A 23239-nucleotide genomic window follows, 5' to 3' on the forward strand; every position below is an offset into this window, starting at 1 on the left:
TCAGTAAATGTTTATGTTTAATATGAATGTCGGCAACTATATTTGTGGCAGTTTATCCAAATTTGTGACCACATCAGACATCAAACAAATATGTGGGACATTGGGGATGGATGTCTGGGTAATGCTCACAAGCCAAGTAAAGTAAATGCTCTCAAGACATGTGTTGGACAGTGGTAGCCCAAGCTATCTCACTTCCTGCAACAGTCGTTTCAGTGTAAAAGAGCTTCACATTGAGCCAGTCCAAAGTCATTTGCAATCCATTGACAACTTTAAGCCCACAAGCAAAGCCCACATCTGAGAACTTAGGAGAGACTGTCTTTTTCCAAACAAGTGAAGACAATCACCCTGCAAATTCAGCTCAGACCTCATCTTTCTGAAAAATATGAAGCAGATCTTCAAAGATGACACTAATAGCTGGGGGGCAAAACCCATTCCCAAGCCCAAGACACCTTCTCCCGGACAACAGATGCTATGTCTTTAAGCACCTCAAGTCTCTCTGAAGCACGCGTTACAAGAAGCACACTTCATTGAGTTTATGCAGAAGATGATTGAGGTTACACCACTTCGAACCAAAGACAACAGGTATGTCCCCGTTCATGACACCTATTGGTTACCAGTTCCCACTTTTTCCTACGCAGGAGAGGGCAGTGGTAGTGCCTTCTATTCAGATGCACCTCAGTAAAGCACGTAAGACTTAGCACGAGGACTGAGATGCACTTTCTCTTAAAACTGAACGCACCCAGAAGCTTGTAGACCAGCATTATGTCCCAGCCCCTGATTACAATCCTGGACAGCAGGTCTACTTGTCCACACAAGATGTTCCCCTGCAGTGTGAGTCAAGGAAACTCTCTAGAAAGTACATTGGCCCATGTGAAATTATATGTAAATGGCCAGAAGCAAACAAGTATTTTGCAGAATGTCAATCAGTCCATGATGCGTTTTGCTGTTCAACCTGAAGCCATCCACTCATTTCAAGCCCTGTGGGTGACAATATGAGTACGTTTTTATGTTTAATATGAATGTTGGCAACTATATTTGTGACAGTTAATCCAATTTGTGACATTATATAGACACTAATTTGAGATGTTCCAGATAGCTGCTGTTTTTCTCCTCAGCCAGCATTAACCCTTTATGTCTACACAATGTAACATAGCTTCCTTTACTGGTTACTGAATACTTCCTTGCCCATCCATCCATTTTCTTCTGCTTATCCCGGGCCACGAGGGCAGCAGTCTAAGCATGGACTCCCAGCCTTCCCTGACCCCGAACACGTCCTCCAGCTCCTCCAGTGGGTCTGCATCACTGCAGATGCTGCACCGATCCACCTGTCAATCTCATGCTCCATCCTTCCCTCACTCGTGAACAACACCCCAAGATACTTGAACTCCACTTGAGGCAGCGACTCATCACCCACCCAGAGAGGGCAAGCCACCTTTTCCCGGTCAAGAACCATGGCCTCGGATTTGGAGCAGCAGAGATGAGATCCTGTGGTTCCCAAACCGAACCCCTTCCGGCCCCTGACTGCGCCTAGAAATTCTGTTCATATAAATATAATGAACAGAACCGGTGACAGAGGGCAGCCCTGGCGAAGTCCAACATGCACCAGGAACAGGTCTGACTTACTGCCGGCAATGCGAACACAGATCCTGCTCCAGTCATACAGGGACTGGACAGCCTTTAGCAAAGAGCCCTGAACCCCACATGTGCCCTCGAGGACCCGATGGAGAGTATAGAGCTGGTCCAATGTTCCGCGACCGGGACGAAAACCACACTGCTCCAATACAAAATACGTCTTTGTATTTTGTATTTTGTATTATTGCAGTGTCACACTTTTTTGCACTAAATCCTGGTCAAATACAACACCTGCCTGATCCTTGTAGGAAGTGATGCAAGAGAGAGTTTAGCTGCCTGTGAATCTCAATTAGGACAGGGGGTCACGCTAGGTGCAACAGTACAATGTAACTTTTAGAGACATGCTATGACCCCAACTTATGTGAAAGAGCTGTGGAGAGGCAAGTTGGCCCAGTACAAATGCATTTTCAAGGTAAGTCTGCAATCAAAGGTGCACATTTAAATAAACTAAATAAGGAACCTTATTTGTACTTTCTATCCTGCATAATTTCAGCAGAAAATTACTTCCAGAAAAGCTTTTAGTGATTTGCATAGTTAATAATAAAGATATAAACATTTTAGAACAAATCGCCTTGAAGCACATGAAACATTTTTGCTTACCCATAACACAAAGAAATGAGTTTTATTATTTCTCCTCTGAATACATAAGACCTTGATACCGCGGTAGTTAGCCTATAATTTTCACAATAACAGTATTCTCCGGTTTGTTGCACAGAGGAGCCGAGTTCATTACCAAATAATGTCCAATCAGAAGCCATGTAGATTCACCATGACCACAAGAAATGTACCTTTGCTTGCTATAATTGTTTAATCATGTAAAAGGCCCGTCTCACCTGCAGAAGGGAAGAGCCAATAGGAGCCATGCTGAGTAAAAGGCTATTGTTTATCAAAGGGACTGGGCTCATTTAAATGTTACCATACAAAAGTAGTCTGGAAGCTGAGATCTGATAAAGCTACCAGAAAAAGAGCAAAGAACCACATGAGATGGACTGAATTAATTTGAGTTACGATTTGAAAAGTTGAATAAAAACAGATTAATGCACCTAAATGATTCAACTTAAAAGGTACACTATATGTAACTTTTCAGGGGAGAGTCTGCCACTTATTTGTCTTCATGGAGATGTTATTGTGATGGCCTGGAATGTTCCACAGCATTGCATTAAATGTATTTATGACCATGGAGACAAGGAGGTAATGCCACTAGGCCAACTTACAGGTCAGATCTGTGGAGAGATGACCCTGCTCACAGTAAGAATGGCAATAATTTTGAGGAATATAAACATTCACTTTGCCATATTAAACAGACTGCAGAGTCCATTTGTAATAAAGATGCCTGTGCTGAAATGCAATTAATCTTTCTTAATTTAATCACTTTAATTAAAGCTGTGGCTGCATTACTTATGCAACATTAGATTATAACTTCAGTATAAAAGCAAAGTTTGATATAGTTACAGTTTATGAATGAAATTGTAGTTACGCAATAATCAGTAAATCAATGTTCTCCAGAGTTGAATTTCAAACATGAGATGTTTTAAATGAATATGAAACTTTAATTTTCTGCTTTTCTGTTTTTACTCATCCAATTGTGTGAATTTAATGATGCTTTTGAGCTAAAGTGGCTTTGTTGGATACTGAAGGGTGCATATACTGCATTGTCCATGTAAGCCACAGCTGCCCTGGTGTAGACCGATGATCGCCCCATGATCATCAATCACTCATTCACACAACTCATTCATATGGTGCTTTTTTGTGCATGATAAAGCAATACACTAGGAACTAAATTAAACCAATTCAAAATGACTTAACAAAATTGTCCTGAAATAGTAACCCATGTGCAATGCCTTAAAGACGACTTTGAGCATTTTGTACACTGTAAACTGTAATATTGCTTAATTGATTCTATTAAGAATAGAAATGGGTCCACTGAGTTTTGATTCAAAAATAATTGCCCTCTCTTCTTTATACTGGCATTTCAGTGTAACAAACTGCAGATTTTCAATAACACAGGACAATTCAGGATAAACGATAAAGTTGATATAATATCTTTCTTTAAACTCTAAAGCCTCTTGTACAAGATGAATAAGGGCTGAATTTCAATAAGAATTGCCTTTAATCTTAATCTGTAATTCAATCTCTCCTAAGTGCAAGAGCCAGACACATGTTTTCACTCTTATCACACCAGGTCCTAGGAGACATTACCTTGTCTCTCTCTCTCTCCAACCAAAACCTCTGCAGCTAATACAACAAACTGTCTGCCCTGAGTCAATTTAACACACCCCAAAATCCAATCACAGCCAAACAGGCTTGTCCTGAACCAAACAAACCATTACCCATGAGCACCTGAGGCGTCCAAGCGGAGGACAGCCCAAGCATATGGAAAGTGTTTCAGATTAAACTACACAGAACAACGGTGAACTCAAAATGAGAATGAAATGTTCAGAGAAGCAATATTGAAAAAATGTGGTTTTCAACAAAGAGATTTCCCTTGTCTGTACTTTATTGCTGGATGGGACTTTTTATTTTAATACTGTCGTAGCACAAAGAAAAATATAATAGATTTGAAAACGAGGATTTGTTTCAGTAATAGAAAAAGCACTAAAACCTGTGGTACATGACTTCAGTGTAACTGCATGTATTTCTTTTTTTTTACCTACATAAAATATATCGAAAGAGCAGAACCGCTGTGCACCGTTTGTGCCAAGTAAAATGTTTTATTGAACATAAATGTAGAAAGAACTTGAAACATGGCTATAATACTGTTCTAAAGCTGCATGCAACCAAAAATCATGCATGTGAATACTAGTGATGTGACAGAGGGTTTGTGAAAGCTAGAAATAGGTTAGAGTGACAGTTTAAATGCACTTTACCTGATTCTTGCAGTCTTAAAAATGTAAAAAACGGAACTAGTTCTTTTTAAATGGTTTGTAATGGTTCAAAGTTATGCCTCACTTACCTATGTATTCCTAACATCCTAATTATTCACCACAATTACCTCTTTTCACAACTTTCAGAGGCAAAGTACATCTCTCTGCCTCTGAAAGTTGTAATGCTAACAACAATTAGTATACACTTTCTGGTTCATAGATGTTAAAAACACAGACAGTACAGTCTACATTGAATAAATTTGATGTACGTTTTTAGGCTATTATTTTTTGGCAAACTCATTTAAATGCAGCGGTGACATTCTGCATTGCTTTGCTGTTACAGTGGTGAAGGTTTGACAGGATGTAGTGTAAAGTGTCAAAAATGTTTATGGAGATTTATGGAAACCAATATCTTTTTCAATAAAGGCTTTCATCTGCGCCTGACATCTCCGAGAGATAAGACCAGGGTACAGGGTATGGTAGATTTCTGGATAGCATCTTTTGATAACTGTTATTTAAAACTATTTAAAACACTAGCCCTATCTCGCAATGGGTAAGACATAGTTGCCAAAACAGGCGTAAGTTTTAGTTCAGGGTAAACGCTCCATCCATCTAGATTAAATCATTCTGTGTCATACTGTGTTGCAGGCTAAGTTAGAAGTCAGATCTGTGAAGAGGCAGCCCTGTCCACATGCCAATGCCATACTGTGGAACTGCAAATTAATAAGATCTCCGTAGAGACAAGCAGATTTCAGCCCTTACACCAGAAAAGTTGCACAGTGTATCTTTAAGGTTATGGACTTAACAAGTTGCCTCAGTGGCATTGAAGGATGGGTCAAATGCCATTCCTTAACACGTCTCATCAGGGTATGTTTGCTTAAGGATCAATAAAACATACTTGTAACTTAATTACAATGTGACATTTATTATGTTATGTTTTTTGTAGTTGGTTCTGAATAGTTTTCACTCTACAAAATGCCATATAACCTGCCTGGCCTGGCAGCGCCACCTGCTTGGCTCCATGGAAATATACAAGTTTAAAGGGACACTGTAACTTTTCTGATGGAGGGTCCAGTACCTGCTTTTCTCCAGAGATGTTGTTGCTCTTCCTAGAATTTTCTGTGTGGCTGTTTAAACTTGCCTGTCTCCATAGAGAAAAGCAGTTGGCACCATCAGGACAAGTTACACATCAGGTCTGTCGAGGGGCGACAGTAAATATTAAGGGTTGGACAAGACAGAATTTTCACGAGACGAGATTTTAAAATAATTTACAATTAACGGATCAATTCACAATTTTGGTAGCAAGATTTTTAATTGGTTTATTTTTATATATTGTGTTGTGAGTGTAATTTTAAGTGTTGATAGTTATAAAAATGAAAATGCATTCTTATGTATTGATAGTTATAATGACCAAATTAAGTCATTTTCATCATATGCTTAAACCTTTATGCTTTCAACACCAATTCTGCAGGATAATTCTCCACATGCATCACTACTACTACTACTACAATATACTCAATATTTTAATATGTCTCTTACACTTCAGTTGTGTTATTCAAATGACTTTTCCAAGCACAGCATACTGAAGGTAGGCTCCCACCAGAAAAGTTATTTAGTGCACCTTTAATGCTACACTGTGAAACATTCAAGACACAGCAATAACATCTCCACGAAGACAAGAAAGTGGCGTACCTCCACCAGAAACATTATACAGTGCATTTTTAACATCTAATTATTATTAACCTTGAGCACATGTAGGTTTTTGGAGGTGAGTATGTACAGTCTCTCATTGGTGGCTCTGAATCCCAGGATGGGGCAGTCCGAGTCTAGACTTGACACCTGCTGTTTGGCCACCTGTCCCACCTGTCGCCCCTGTCTCCTGTTGAAGAGCACCGTCTCCACTGGGGCAGGCTGTCTGTAGATGAAGGCGCGGCGCAGACATTCACACAGAGAGGCATAAGAGAAGTTTGGAGCACATGTGGCAAACTTCTTATCCCGCTTGGATGCTTGGACATAGCCTAGAAGAAAGAGATCACTTCAGATTTGCGAATGAGGCTAATTAAGAGAGCTGGCAACTAGTGTTATGAATGGAACACTTAAATTACATCAAAAAGTTACTTCAGTCTGAAAGTACAGCAAGTGGAAACACATGGGGAAAACACATACACACATCAGTCTAGCCACTAAGTGATATGCAAAATTTAGTGTTTCCAGTTAATGATGACCCTCTTTTAAAATAATTTTTGTATTGTTTTCACTGAGGATGACTGACTACTGATGTAGTTTGGCCTGTGATTTTTGTACGGTTTGGCAGCTTCCCTTTTTTGAAGGTCAATGTTTATCATATGGAGTACCTACCTAATAGGTGGATAAATCTTTATTTTTGTAATCATTTTCTCTCAATGTCACAAAAACTTGACAAAAAAATTAAATATGAAAATCAGGGATGAACTGATAACCATACTGATACTTTGTATTGGTTCCAATAAGGAAAAAATGCTTTTTTTGCCGAACTTTTATTACACTAATCTGTTCTGTAGTAGCAGAAACACATTTGGATCAGTTTGGTCATATGTAATTTATGTTTTAGGGAAGAAAATTAATGCATTTTTCAGTCTCGACAATAAAACTGGCTTCTATATCTGGTGATGCTTAATATTAACCAAAATATCAAAATCAGTATTGGTGAATCTTTAACATCTTTAACAAAAATGTGACTCTAAAATACTCAAGAAGAACCAATTTGAGGATTAAATAACATTACTTTGTGACAGGCGCTTGACAGAAGCAGTCTTATTTCAAATCATTCACAAAGAGGATCTTTAACTTAAGGGTCAAAGAAAATGAACAAATTTGTTAAAAACAAGCCTGAATAAATGTATCTGAGTTTGTTCAATCTGAGCCCATGCCCCACTGAGGTAATTTATGGAGTCAGTCAAGTCTCTCTCTCAGATGGGAGCTGGAGCAGATGGGCCAAAAGCTTTGTCTTAAAAAAGAGAAATGAAAATGTCAGAGCAGTTAGAAGAGGCAGAAACTAGTCAGCTTTAATACAGAGAATGAGGTACATGCCTTTTCAGAGCAACAGTATGTAATATCGTATTAACAGAGAAGTGACAATGAAGTCCCTTTGGTTTACCCTGCACCTGTACCAAAGCAATTTAAAAGGTCGCTCTTTTCACACTGCCGCCTGGCTAGTTTTGGTTCTCTCAAAGGTGCAGATCCTCACTTACTTATTCATTGTCTAAGAAATTAACATTCTCAGTAGAATACATCAACATTTAAATATCAGGAAGCAGACAGCGTGTTATGGATGGATAAACACAGCATGGTAAGGCCTTTACTACAATGTAAATACTTCAACCGAGTAAACATCTGTCTTTATAAACGCAGCATGCTGTCTGTGACTATCCATCTGTAACTTGCGGTTTATGTCCGTATATTTAAATATTGATTGATTGATTCCCCATAGAGAATGAATGGAGCAGTAAGTGAGGATCTGCACTTTTCAGAGAACAGGAACTAGCCAGGCAGCAGCGTGAAAAGGGACCATTAGGCATTGATTTGAGATGCTGTAACGTGTTTTAATGTAAAACATTTTAATGTATGGAAGAGGTAGATCACATGTGTCAAACTCAAGGCCTGGGGGCCAAATGCGGCCCGCCACATCATTTTATGTAAGTTTTAAGTATGATGGTCTTAAAATGTAATTTTGCCAGGAGATACACAGTTACACAGCCATATTTTACATCTAGGCAAATTCATATGCAATATTTGTAACTTGAATAAGTAATAAACACAAAAACAGTTAATTAACAAGTTAAAAAGTAGTTAGATTAATTTTACATCTGGCCCGTTGAGAGCAGCCATTTTGCTGATGTGGCCCTTGGTGAAAATGTATTTGACACCCCTGAGGTAGATAAATAAAAAAATAAAACAATACCCAGATAATAATTAATGCTAAAGCTAGTTTTGAAATTATGTTTCAAATTGTGTTTTGAGTTTCAGTGTAGCTAGATCCTCCCTTCAGATAGATATAAGGCAGTGTTCACCAGTAATCTGACCAGAACTCAAGAAACGGCTTGGGTAAAAAACGAAACATCTTCACTCCTACAATGTTTTGTCCAGTTGACAGATTTTATTTTTCTTTTGCTATGGATCAGATCTGGATGACTGAGGGATTACACAGATAGTACTGAAATTATAAACTCATTTGAAAAAGGAATTCAGATTCGGAAAAATTACTTATTGGGTAAACTTTCCTGAATAGTTTTAGAATGCTTTTGATCTATATCAGAACAGTACAAGACCACATGGTAATATTTAAAAAATAGAAAAATAAAATAATGAAATAATAATAATAATAATAATGATAATAATAATGATAATAATAATAATAATAATAATAATAATAATAATAATAATAATAATAATAATAATAATAATAATAATAATAATAATAATAATAATAATAATAATAATAATAATAATAATAATAATAATAATAAAATGTATTTATTAGGCACCTTTCTGGCAATTAAGGTCATCTTCCAACAATAAGCAAGTATTTGAAGTGTGGTAGTGAGTCAGTCTGAGGTCAGGAGAGTGCTCCAGAACTGAGGAGCACAGCGGCTGAAGGCTCTGTTCTCCCTGATGACGAGGCGGGCAGAGGGAACAGAGAGTTGGAGAGAGGAGGAGGAGCAGGTGCAGGTGTTGCAATATGGAGGAGCTCAGAGATATGGAGGTGTGAGGTTGTGGACTTTTGAATGTGAGGAGTGTGTGATGGGGAGCCAGTGGAGCTGTTGTAGGATGGGTGTGATGTGGTTGATAGAGATGATGATGACGATGACTCAGGCAGCTGAGTTTAGGACCAGTTGAAGTTTATGGAGAGTTTTTTTGTGGGAGACCAAACAGAAGGGAATTACAATAATGCAGACAAGAGGTGACAGGATAAGCACTGATAGTGGCAACAACGGCAGGAATAGGTTCAGAGATCTAAAATACAGTGGCCTCAAAATACTGATAAACAGGATACTGGAACAAAGCTGCTGATGGATGGAGGAAATGACAGGGCAAACCAAAGGAGTACGAGCCACACAGAGCTAATCCACATAGCTGACAGAGGGCCGTGACTTCTGTGTAAAGGTGGTGACAACTAGACTAGACTTAGTATTGTCACAGCACAGGTCTGGCGAAGGTGAATGAAAACTATTAACCTTATTCCGCCCTGCCCACTTTTACTGTAAATGCTACAAACCCGTGATTTCTTTATGGTCGCACTTCTGGTTATGCGGGAATCCCATTCATTTCAATGGAAAATTTGAGAAAACTTTTGCTACTAAAATATGATATAAAGTACAGTAGGTTGATTTGTGTAAAGCACCTATGTTCATGTGACCAACAAGGCACCTGATTCTCTGAGAGGCTTTAAAACAGCTTTGTAGTCCATATAGAACTTATTTTTCTTTCAAGATCGGCAGCACCATGCAAAATAATACAACCAGAATGACGATGGTGGCACCTACAGCAACTTCAGGAATAAGGTCAATAAGGTCAAAGCAGGAGAAGAATACAAAAAAATCAAGATAAATAACTAGAAATAAGGTTAATAAGAGTAAGTAAAAGTAAGTTTAGAATAACAGAGGCCCTTTAGTGTATCTAGTGTATGACTCAGATCTGCTCGGTGAAAAACTCTTACCGAGCGCATTGAAAGTGGCCACGTGCTCCCACATGTGTTCGGGCTGTTCAGGGCGCGGCTGCCAAACCAGAGCATCAACGTCGTGTCTGAGGCAAAGGCAGGGCATCTGGGTCGGATCAGACTGCACTGTGAACATGTACTGGTGACTCCCCAAATTCACCTGTGTAAAATTAAAAAAAAAAAAGTTTATTTACAGTCTATGCTGCAGGATGGTCAAGGGACAGCATCAGAGTCTCAAGCTTGGTTCCTGAGCGTGGGTGCGGGCGATATTGGCACATTGATAAAATCTTACCAAACAAACCCCATAATTATAAGATAAAAGGTATTTTAGCGACCACAGTCCAATTGGATGTATTTGAAATACAAAAGCTAAAAAGACACATCCAAGTTTAAAGGTCAGAGGATCATGTAAACATTTCAATGAGCAGGCCGTCATCTCTCTCCTGTATTACAGTGATATCGGGCTAACATTCCCTGACCATGATTAAATGCACTCCGTTTCATAGACCCAAAGAAGTCCACCAGAGCTGATGACCTTGATCCACAATTTCTATTATTAACTGCCTCATATTTATTTCAACCACATTACACATTTTTAAAATATTAATTAAGTTATATAAGAATTATGGAAAACTATACAAGAATTATGTAAAACAGCACATGTTTTGCCTTCACATAAAAGTGGATCAATAAAAAATTTAAATAATTTCCAGCCAACATCTAAATTACCTTGTCTTGCAAAAGTTTAAGAAATGTTACAATTTATTTAAATAAATGTTCCATTTTGAAATCTTTTCAATCAGAATTGAAAAAAATGGCACAGTACTGTCATAGCAACCACAAAAGTCTAAAAAAACATTTTCACAGCCCTTGATGACGAACAAGATTGTGTAGTTTATTGATTTAACTAAAAATGTTTGATTCATTAGATCATAAAATCCTCTTGAAGCATCTGAAGCATATAGAATTTGACAATGCTACATGTAATTGGTTCCAAAATGGTTTTATTATAGAAACAAACCCTGTATCCCATTGAATTACAGAAAATAAATTGTTCAGGCAACCTCTACTTTCAAACCTTTAGCTGCACTTTTTTTCACTCAGCCCTTCGTTTCATAACAGGTGATAAATTTAAAACCCATCAGTGTACACTCTATAAAAGGTAGGCTGGCCATCACTATCTGTCAGAGAAGAACAATACTGTATACAATGTATTTATAAGGGGCCTGAATATCTCATTTTCTCGTTGAACTTTGATAAGGGAACTTTTAATACAAGATCTCATGATTGTCTGTGTCTAAAAACTGGCCACACCAGAACTGAAATGGGAAAAAAGCTTTCGGTCATTTTGCTTCCCAAAAATGGAATACATTTCCAGGACATGTAAAACTGGTTACATTGGTGCCACTAATGCACTTTAATAATCCGGTGATAAACATTTATAATCACAGCTGCACCTGTTTTTAATGTTATAAATGGACCTATGTAGCTATTGGTTTTGTTTGTTTTGTTTGTATTATTCTATATTTTAACACGACGCTCATGAAAAAGAGAATCTGCTACTCTCATTAGGCTTGTTCCTATTTAAATAAAGATAAATACTAATAAAAATAACTGACAAAAATGAATATATTTTTTAGGATCACTTAAAATATTTAGACAATGTTGTGACAATCCATCAGAAATTCAGACGTCACAAAAAACTTGAATGGAGTGTAAAATAAAGTTCTAATACTAAGAAATACTAATTTAGCTAAAAATACTGTCATTGTGTTCAGACAGTAAAGAGAACTATATAATTTACATATATACTGAACTTTAGGCAATATGTTGCTACTTGGTAGGCACTTGGGAATGAAAGTCTTAATTTTAAGACAGCTTTAAACAGAATGTGATTGATGAGGTAATTAAACGTTATAAATCTACTCTGTACAAACAGTTAATCTCCATGATTTAGAAATAACACCACATTAATTTAATATAAGAGTCTATTTTCATTCTATCAATCTCCCTCCAGTTTTCACAACACTCTGAAATACTCTGAGTTTTGCGCCACTTCTTCAGGAGTAATTTTTGTTTTCTGACACCTCTGTTTTTCTACTCGTAAACAATTCAGCCTCTTTTAGCTTGGACAGCGTCAGGTGCAAGCTTTGAAGTGCAGACAACAGAAATATTTCTCAAACAGCGAAATCCAAGACAAAAATATATTATTAGGGCTGATTGCCAGAATCTGTGCTGATCATTACATATTGTTTGGAATAATATACCTTGGATTGTTTTTAACCATGGGCACGTTAAGTCATTAAAAGGGCATGCTTATGGGAAAATGTTTATATTGTAATCTTTTATACCAAATTCCTCTAAAAAGAAGTTCAGATTTAGAACAAGACCTTTGCATTCTATTGAGGAAACAATTTTCAGTACTGATACCTAAAAAAAATAAACAAATAAAACTGGAAATCCCCGAGAAACCTGGAGCAAACACATGGGGAACACGCAAACTCCACACAGAAAGGCCCCATGTCGCCTGGTAGTCAGACCCATCCAGAACCTTCGTGCTATGAGGCTGAAGCACTAACCATTATTGACATGTGGCCATACGAGTACAGTTTAGACAGTAGTAATAATCAGTATATGGATATACATTTTAACAGCCCTAATGGAAGCTCAACAGTGGCAAAACAACTGTCCCTCCAGCAAAAAGTCAGTTCCAGTCTAAACCCTGCATGCTCTGTGGTTGTGTTGTGTAATGTTGAAACCATTACCTTCATCTGCAGCGGTGGGAGCATTTCTCAAACTGTCACCCATCTTCACCTCCCTCTTCTCTCCATCGACGATTGCTTTCCCTCCTGTTTCTGATGGTTTCACAATGACAGCCTTTAACAGCTCATCCCTCCCCTATACTCCAAAACCCATTTACTGACACTCCACTTGGACTATATTCAGACCTCATGATAAGACGCAGAGACACAGATACAAGTGAGCAATAGGTTCAGGACTACAAAACTGAATGGAACACACAATTACTGGGTTTAAAATTGCACCACATCAGTATTTTTTTTTCTCCTCGAACTGATCAATCACAGTTTTCATCGTGATTTTTTGCTCATTAAAACCTAATAAATAAGCATACACACGACAGACTTACAGCTTAAACAACACATTTTCCTTTAGGTGGTTACTAAAGTACATTATAATTGACAGTATTGTGTATGGTAGGTCTGCATATCATATCACATCATACTCAACATAATTCAGTAGTTTTTCAGTAGTTTTTCCTCAAAATCATCCAAACATATATTAAGTTGGAAAAAAAAAATCTCAATTTCTGTCAGGACCAAAATGATTTTCTTCATTCTGCACTAGCGTCTATATACCAAGATATGCAAAAAGCTTCACATTGAAATTGATAAGCTAATAAATCAAAGTCCTTTACGCAAAACAATCAAGAGGGGACGATATTTTTTTTCAATTCTACTTCCGATAGGTTAACACACTCTATTGTCAAAAGCAGGACAATGCAGGATTACTCAAACTTGCATGAATCAATCAAAAATACAACTGAGTAAGCTAATGATGAGGGAATAGCACTATGGCATGGTTTAAAGCTCAATTTTGAATATGGGGTAAGAGCACTGAAACACTTTAACTTTGTGTGGTCATAATATTATGGCTAAAGCGAACTGCCTGACACGATTTTTCAATAGAGTCTAGTGAAGTGGATTTTTCATTACAGCTGAAAGCCAACGCCCATTGATCTTGTTTATTAGTTTCTCTGCACCAACGAAACGAGAATGAATCAAAGTTTGGACATAAAATATGTCGCAAAATGCTGACGATTTATTGACGCCAGTCTGTACAATCCTTTAATTCAAAAATATTAAGAAAACTGCAAATGACTACTTGTGTAATGCCTTTTCACTGTCTGTTGTGCAGTCTTTGTAATAGGACAGCAACCTTGAGGAAAAAATGCTTTGAAAAAAAACAGCAAAACCGGCACAAAGTCTTGATTCACTAATTATTGAACTCAAATTAAGATGTAATTTGGAAATGTAAGATTGCTATTATGTCTCTAAAACACAACTACAAGCAAAAAGAGAGAAAGATGAAAATTATTTCTCCTTCATCAAAAATATGCCTGAAGTAGTTTTATGTCATAATTTTCAGACAATATCACATTTTCAAAACAATAAAAGGTAACATGTGATCTCAAAAGGTTATGTGTTAGTGATTAATATCCCATAAAAGTGTGTAATACTCCCCCTTTAAAGTTTGTGCTTTCAGTACATTAGTAAACTCGTGGTATCATAGATTGCACAGGATAATATTGAAATACTTGCATATGTATAAAAAAAACATATGACTTCTTTTATGCGCTTTCAGTTTCTCTTATTGGATCGGTCCATTGTAGAGAATTGTATTAAAGTGACCACAACAGAACAGGGATTATCAGAGCTGATAAAACATGTCTTTGTGTAACCGGCACAAAAGCTTTTTCACAAAAGTCTATTTGATCTGCGCTCTGAAACTGAAATGTACAAACGTAGAATAGAGGAAGGAAAACGTCGCGACCAAAGCAACTTTCTTTCTCAAGCAATTGGCACTTGAAATGATGCTTATGCTGAACTGAATTATTCTTATGTTGCCGGGCCAGCCAAATTGATTTACTGACTGTATGTACTCCATACCAAGAAGGAAGTCACATGGTGTACCAAGCAAATACTTAGTGACTATCAAGTACTGACATTGGCATTTGGAATTTTTTATGTGCCAAAAGGTCAATTTAAAGGTGTGACATGACAAAAAATCTTCTTACAATTTTCTTTGTTTCTTTTGTTGATCTTTCTGGGATCAAGAATACACACTTCTCCAATACTTGAGGATATGAGTCTCGTCACTATTGCATCTCCTTGAGTTTAGATGAGCGTGCTTAATAAGTGAATTAGCCAGGGACACGCATGGTCTGTCCATATCAAAATATGGCTGCTTATGGGGAAAAAAGCATGAAAAAATATCACAGAGGATTGAAAAACAATGCTGATTTCTACAGGATCAAAATCAAAATAATGGATGACTAATGAGTCCTTTGTTTCAGTTGTGTCACTGAAATAAACAAATCTGATTGCGCAGATTGGCTTAAGTTACGACAAAGGGAGTGGGGGCCAGGCTGATATCTCATTGTATAAATAATACAAAGAGATATTGATTTGGATTTGACAGGAAGGGTCACAATTAAAGTTTTATCACAAGCCATGTACACTTGTAGCTTTATATTGCCATTAGAGCTAACCATTCCCAAATCTAAACACCACACTCTTCCTTTAACTGAGATAAATAGCAGTGTAGTGCTTTGCTGGTTGATTCTGCCAAAATATGTGCTGTTTTCCTTTTTCACATGTGAGCCATCATGTTTGTTTGAATGGACCGTGAGTCTCTCTAATTGCTTAATCTGCCTGTCAATCAAATCCAACAAAATTTGGGGTGACAGGATACAGTTCCAGACCCAGTCGTCTCTGTAAAGTTTTGTCAAAGCATTTGGTTCAGGCTGGCAGGTTAAATCACTTAGAGCAAGATGGAGGTTGACCAGGTTCGTAGACATATGTTTCATTGAACAGAAAAACACTTATTCACAATATAACAAGCTCTCCAAAATGGCTGATCACCTACTGCTTGCCCAATTCATTTTTATGGTTACAAGGCTGTATTTGAAAGTAATATAAAGCTCGAGTGAATATGAATCTGTTTAGACTGAAGAGGTTTTTTTGCTGTGAAATAAATCATCTGCTCTTCACAGTATTTGACGCTTTTTAATTTTCTCATTTTCTGATTAGACCAAATGTCAACATGGTGAGATAAGAGGCTCTCCAGGTGTTTTTTCTCATATTTATCAAACCCAGACAGCTATAGTATGAATGCTGTTCTAAAGGTGTGAGAGAAAAGAATAATTCACAGATAAAAATATGGCCGGGGAGTGTAAGAAGAGGATGAACAGGATGAAATGCTCTATGGTTATGGTGATAAGGAATAATATCCTAATGCGTTGACATGGTTACTGCTTTTCATATTGTGTGTTAGCATAAAATGAAAAAAAGAAAAGAAATATCAGATCCATTTATCTAATCAGCAAGTCTAAAAATCTGTAATTAATAATACACATAGTAGATGAACAGACTGGCAGCCTTGCTAGTTTATCACCACAGGAGTGAATGATAATGTCATTGGGTGTCATATATAAAACCCAAGGATTTATTCAACATCTGTGAAAAGAAAGAAAACCCTCTATTATGTTTTTTTTTTATTTTTTATTTTTTAACCAAGGCAATTGATTTGATATCTTAATCAGACTTGTTCTATTGTACTCAGGGGTTCGAAAGTTGTTTTTTGTTTTTGACCTCATTTAATACACCTCTATATGGGCTCCATTAGTCACATGAAGCAAAGCAGGTCATGCGTGGGATGTTGGAAGTCTGGGAGTCCCTGCTTAGACTGCTGCCCCTGCAACCCGGCCCCGGATAAGTGGAAGAAAATTGATGGAAAATGGATGAATGGATGATAAATTTAACATAGCCCCATAGTCTGGAAATGTTTGACATACAGACAGAACAACAGAACAAATCTAATTAATATATGTTATCAATTGCCTTTGTAATTACATTTTAAAATTATAAACAGACTTTATGGACACCCTGTATAATTTCACATTCATATAGGACTTCCAATGGACACTCAAACCACTGTACATAATGTAACCAATCATACACACACATGACATACAGATGTTTATACAGACACCGAAAATGTACTGGTAAGACTGAAAGGGTTGTATTCAGAAAAAAATATATATATTAAAATCCATTTTATCTGTTTGTAATCAGATAAACAAAAATAATGTAAATTCTGATCAATATGAGGAACAAAATCATGATTATATTTTTTGTCATATTGCTGAGCCCTATGCCACATGCACAGATACTTTCCTAACATCTAGCATTATCAGTTTATTTCAATATTTCCACCTCACACACTGAAAGCTTCCTCTCATAAAAGTGAATTACCAGTTCTAGTTGTACTCTTCTCCTCTCTGGGTCCATTATCAGTGTTTGTCCCCGATCTCTTCCTCACAAACACCACACACAGGAGATGGACTGAGTGACTGAATGTACGTACGTATTTCTCTTTGCAATGGCGAAGCTCCGGATGTGAGAGGGACAAAAGCAGATGTTGCGAGATGTCTGGAAATGCCAAACCTGCCTCAGTCTGTGTCATCCGTGCTTCCTCTGGCTCTTATTCACAAAAAATAAAACCCTATTCACTCACAGAGACACTGGACTCAATACACAACTCCAAGGTCAACTTCAAAACAAGGAAAGAATGACAGCGGAACAGGTTATGCAATTTATGAAGTAAACAGGATCAAAATCTGTGCTGTTTAAATCATTTTCAGTTGTTTAAAAGTATTAGTAGGCTATCAGTGTAAGAGTACTGATGCCAATACTGCTACTTAGGGGTTGACAACAAAATTATATCTTAATTTCATTGTTAAGTAACTTCATGGACATTCCATTCTGGTATACACTTGATTTAACAATGTAAATAATAAGAATATGTTGACTCAAAAATAAAACATACTTATTCTAAATAAACAGCATAATTGTAGTGCTGCCACAACTGAGTTTTGTGAATTATATCAACATTTTCATGGTGATATATCAATACAGCCTCTCTTGATATTGATACTGTTACATTACAGTGTGTCCAAGTCTCTTTACGATTTAAAAATGTAATTACAAAAGCAATTGATAAGATATATGAATTAGATATATTCTGTTGTACTGAAAAGTTTTTAATCACATTGCATTTTTGTATTTCAGGCATCCTGTTGATTAAAGAGGCATCCTGTTGAATGAACCCCTAAGAAATGGCTATTCCTCAAGAGAAGGCACAATGTGTATCATGGTTTATTGAGACAAAATCAGATAAAGATATCGTGTAGTGAACAAAGATATGGGACATTACTGAACTAAAGGAAAGGTAACAGATGCCACTGTAACCATTGATGAGGCTCTGCTACAGTGAACATGGCAAGAAATCGAGCACCATCTTGATGTGCTTCGTGCGACTAATGAAGCCTATACAGAGGTGTACCAAATGAGGTAACAATCTCTGGAAACCACTGAGTGCAATAGAACAAGTCTGATTAAGATATCTTATTAATATCCTTTGTAATACTTTGTTTTAAATTGTAAAGAGACTTTATGGACGAAGATTTAAGGCCCATAACCGTTGCGCTAAAAGTGCAAATATCTGCCCAACATATCTACCAACCAATTAATTGCTCAATCTCTCCCATTAATTTTGGTGCTTTTTCACCAGAGTGCTTTACAAAAGGGAGGCAAATCCAATATGAAAACATTCGATCGAGAAAACAAAAGCAGAGGAACAAAGATTACCATATAAATCAGACAGCACACCATCAGTGGGTCATTTGAGGAATACAAACCAAGCTTCACTGAGACCACAAAACATAACCTCCGGCTACGAGCACAATGTATAGTCTTATATCACATGGACGGGCATGTGCAAACTGTCCTTCAATCGACCAGGGTTCAGTAGCAGTAGTATTATCCACAGCGAAACATTAAAGTCCATTTATTCACTCCAGTTCAGAGCAAAACACTGCACCTTATATAAAATAGTCATTATAAGCCTTTCATTAAAATCAAAGGGTGACTGCGTATTGACGAGGAGTAATTCTGGGGGCGTAAAAGCAGAAATGATTTAGTGAACATGAAACAGCCATAATGGATCTGAACCGTGTGACGCCACCTGAATGCTCTGTCTCATCACTCTGACTCCTTCTGAAAGAAAATATTGTATAATAATCATAAAATTGGACTAAAATGTTTACTTGTAACAGAAGAGATTGTGTAATCGGAGATGTTTACAGGAAGCAAAATATTACATAAGAACCAAAATGTAGCTCCCACAAGTCTTACCATATGAACGGATACTAGAGAGACAAAAAGTTCATTGGTATGTGTTGGCTACTTCTCCAACCACTGCAATACATGAGGGGTGGTCATACAGATGCCTTGTTTTCTTTTCTTTTGATTTTCTATATCTCTGAATTTAAAAGTAAAATACTACTAGCCACAATTAGTCTGCAGTGAAGACAACTGTCCACGATATACCTAACAAGATGAACCTAAAGGGATATTATGTAACTTTTCTGGTGGAGGGTCTGCAATCTGCTTGTCTCCATGGAGATGTTAGTGTTCTGCCAGGAATGTTCCACAATATGGCATGAAACTTATTTATCTTCATGGAGACCAGCAGGTGGTGCCACCAGGCAAAGTCACCAGTCAGACCAATGGAAAGGCAAGCCCACTCACAGTAAGAATTCATTTTTTCAGCATAAAAACACACACCAGGAGGAGGCCCTGGCAAAGACCCAGGACACACTAGAGGGACTATGTCTCTTGGCTGGCCTGGGAACGCCTTGGGGTGCAACCCCAGGAGCTGGAGGAAGTGTCTGGGATGGGGGAAGTTTGGGAGGCCCTGCTTAGACTGCTGCCCCTGCGACCCGGCCCCGGATAAGTGGAAGAAAATTGATCCTGCATAAAAGAAAGTGGATGGATCGATAAAAACACACAAAACTGTTTTTGCACTAATGAAATGTGAAAATGTATTAAACCTTTTGATATTCCCAAAAATGAGATTTGTTGTGTTGTCACTATGGGATAAAATGCCCACAATCCAGGTACATTGAACTTAAATTAAATTAGGTATAAACCAGAGGCCTGAAGATTTGCAGAATCAAAGCTTGGACAGAAAAAGAGGTGACTCATTCTCACAAATTAAATGCTTTCTCCCTTTGTTAAATACAGATTACAGAGTGAAATTGGCTCGTCTCCTCTCTCAATAATCAAGAAAAGGTCATCAATCCTCAACAGCTCAGATTCAAATAAGTCTCCTCCTCTGACAGACAAAGCAAAGGTGCAACCCATTTAAATCAACATCAGTATTTTCTGTTTTGGCTCTTCGAAGAACATGTGATATTTTATTCATTGTACTGGAGACATATCCTGCACCTTTTTCCTAAGAAGCTAAAGTTATTTCCAGCTGCAACCCACACATTCATTCAAGGTCATTTTGATTTGTAACCCCGAGATTGCATTTTTAAGAAGTCGCATTCACAAACATTGGCAATCAGAAGTCTTGTATTTCAATTAATTTCTACAAAACAAATATCAGAAATGTTGTAACAGGGAAAAAGGAAAACCATTATGGCTATACTTTTTTAGACTGGCTGATCCTTCTGGTTGAGAGTCCACCATCTTTGTCTCCATGGAAATGCTATAGCTTTGCCTAGAATGTTTCACAGTAATGCATTTAACAGGAATCAGTCTTCACAGAGACAAGTAGACGACACAAGTAGGTCAAGATACAGCTTGGATCTGTGGAGAATGAATGTTTGAAAAAAAAAAAGAAAAAAAATGTAATTAAAATGCCTAGGCTTGAATACATTTGAATAAAAGTGTTTGATGCATTAATGTACACAGTGGAACATTCTAGCAATTCTAGCAAAGCAATACATTATTTTCCTTATTTTCAATAGAGAGAATTAGTGCTGAACCTCACTCAATCTTTTGCCATATTGTTGGATTTGGAGGCGAATATAAAATGAACAGGTACACACATAACATTTGTTGCCTCTCTCAGTTTTAGGAGTAGATAATACATAACAAAAAAAAACTGTGGATGTTTTATAGATGAAAATTATAAAAAAAATCTTAGTAATAAAAACATAAAAACTGTTTAAAAAGGCTGGAAAAACTGGCTAAAAATAAAAACAACACACTTACAGTGTTATCTTTCAAACAAGGAATTGAAGTGATTTTTCTGTACTTTTGTTGTTACAGTTAATTCACTACTTGTACAATATTTATAGACCTATACAGGCACGTTTTAACACATTTCTGATAGATTGCTATAAAATAAAGTAAAATACACCTGTTCTTTAGAAAGTACAAAACTGAATGCTCTGCTGAGTATTTATGAATGAAATGACATAGTAGTGACTTGTAAGCAGTGGCTGTCTGAGCATGCAGGTGCCTTTTATCTTCATGAATTACATTTGTAGATGAGGCCATAAAGCACACAGGACACAGGTGGTGCACAGGCAGAGTGTTTTATCTCTGTATGAACATGTGGACAAGCTGAACTTGTACTCACAACATGGTGTCCCTTATTTATCACAGACCCAAACAAGTCATAGCTTTAACAAATCTCCCTTTCTCTTGATTTTTTTGAAATTTATAGATAGAAGTATATATTAAATGTCGTAGTACTTAGTGTTTACTACTGCAGTTACTCAAACGCCGGGCCTAAAATCTTAGGTCTTGCAGAGCAGTTTTAAAGGGTCTATACCCAATTTGTCCATGTAAAAAATAAAATTAACTTTTGCCCAAGTACAGATATATTATAAAAACAGCTCTTAGGGTCAAAATAAAGGCGCTGTGTACTGTCTGCATCTAATTATAAACCCAGAAGTGAATTAACATGCTACTGGTTAGTATTACCATGATGACAAAACTCCGCTCTGGCCTCTAAAAGTTGTCAAATACGCCTATAAACGCATTGCGGTGAATAATTTGTACGATAGGACTGCATTGAGAAAATGAGGAATGAGTTTGGACTGCTGCAAACTGAACTGTTTTTTTTTTTCCAGCCAGGTGAAAAGCGCTTGGTGTACATCTCACTTGTTGAACATGCCTAGTGTCCTTATTGTAAATACCAGGTCCAATGGGAGAAGAAGAGAGGACTGACTCACCACCCGAGTAGGCTTCATCATCTCTCTATCAAAATAAACCAGACTGGAGCTGTCATCAGGGAAGCCATCGCAGTCCTCCAGCTCCTGAGAGTTACAGGGCGGTTTCTCCAAATCCGAGGTAGCTATCTGGTATGGCAACAGAGAGAATCATTTGCATTGATTAACATGTAAAAGCGCTTCGTTTATCCATGTGGGATCTGATTTTAATCAAGAGGTACAGGCTAAAAATACTATAAGCACGTGAAAGAGCTGAGAGGCCAGGGTGATGAAGGAGAAAGGATGCAGAGAGGGCCCAGAGGAAAGAGGAGGTAATGAAATGTGAATCTACAGACTTCGGCAAAGGAGGAGAAAACAAACAACTAAAATTGAATGTTCTTTCTGACTCTGTACAATCAGTCACTAATGATTTCGCTCGGCAAGTTAATGAAAAATTGACCACTACTGGGCAAAAGAAATGAGAAATTAGATCAGTATTGACTCTGGGATGTAAATGTGTAGAGTTGTATGATCCAAAGACCCATATAAAACAGCAACAATTTGCCTGAAGTCATTTCATCCATTTATACACAGAACTGTATGTTAGTTTTAGAAGAAACTGTAACTTCAATCTTCCATTATTTATCCATTTCAACTATGATAGCTGTGGGTCACATGGGCTATATGAATACAATGCTTTGCCTCAAATGTTCCATAGTATGGCATTATACTTCTCAATAGGGGGTCAAGCAGATGACATCCACCATCCAAAGTTACAGGTTAGATCTGTGAAGTACGAAGGAGTATAAGGACTAAACATGGACTAAATTATGTGGGCACGACAAAGATGTAACATTTCAACATTAAAGTCGTAATTTGACAAGAATAAAGTCAAAGCCAAAAAAAGTCGCAATTCTACAAGAATAAAGTAATATTTTTTTGAGATTGAAGAAGCCAAAAAAAGATCACCAAAAATAAAGTCAACATTTAATGATATAGAGGTCGATGTCAAATCAAAGTGAATGCAGACTGCAAAAGACTGGTGCTTGAATGAGTGAAAAGCTTACATAAATGTCCATAAAGGAGGTCAACCTTTGAAATGCTGACATTTTACATGTCCCATACATCTGTGACATGTAAAATACTTTTAACTTAACTTTTGCACTATGGTTGTGGTAGCAAATTGCTCTTCTGTGTTTTGACATTAATGTCATCCCCTAAATCTTGATAAAATTACAC

General features: G+C 37.2%; 1 protein-coding gene across 1 annotated transcript in view; it reads right to left on the bottom strand.

The window, feature by feature from the left end:
• Positions 1 to 4326: 4326 nt before the first annotated feature.
• The window catches only part of nudcd1 (NudC domain containing 1), a 58577-nt gene continuing 39664 nt past the window's right edge, over positions 4327 to 23239 (bottom strand). Inside the window, exons 8-10 of the mRNA XM_033975708.2 lie at positions 22025 to 22150; positions 10192 to 10351; positions 4327 to 6514 (exon numbers count right to left, since the gene is read on the bottom strand). Of these exons, the coding sequence (XP_033831599.1) occupies positions 6225 to 6514; positions 10192 to 10351; positions 22025 to 22150 (576 nt within the window). The 3' untranslated portion in view covers positions 4327 to 6224. The remainder of the gene's footprint in view (positions 6515 to 10191; positions 10352 to 22024; positions 22151 to 23239) is intronic.

Source organism: Periophthalmus magnuspinnatus, chromosome 11 (genome assembly GCF_009829125.3).
Source record: "Periophthalmus magnuspinnatus isolate fPerMag1 chromosome 11, fPerMag1.2.pri, whole genome shotgun sequence".
In the NCBI taxonomy this organism is placed as follows: Eukaryota; Metazoa; Chordata; class Actinopteri; order Gobiiformes; family Gobiidae; genus Periophthalmus; species Periophthalmus magnuspinnatus.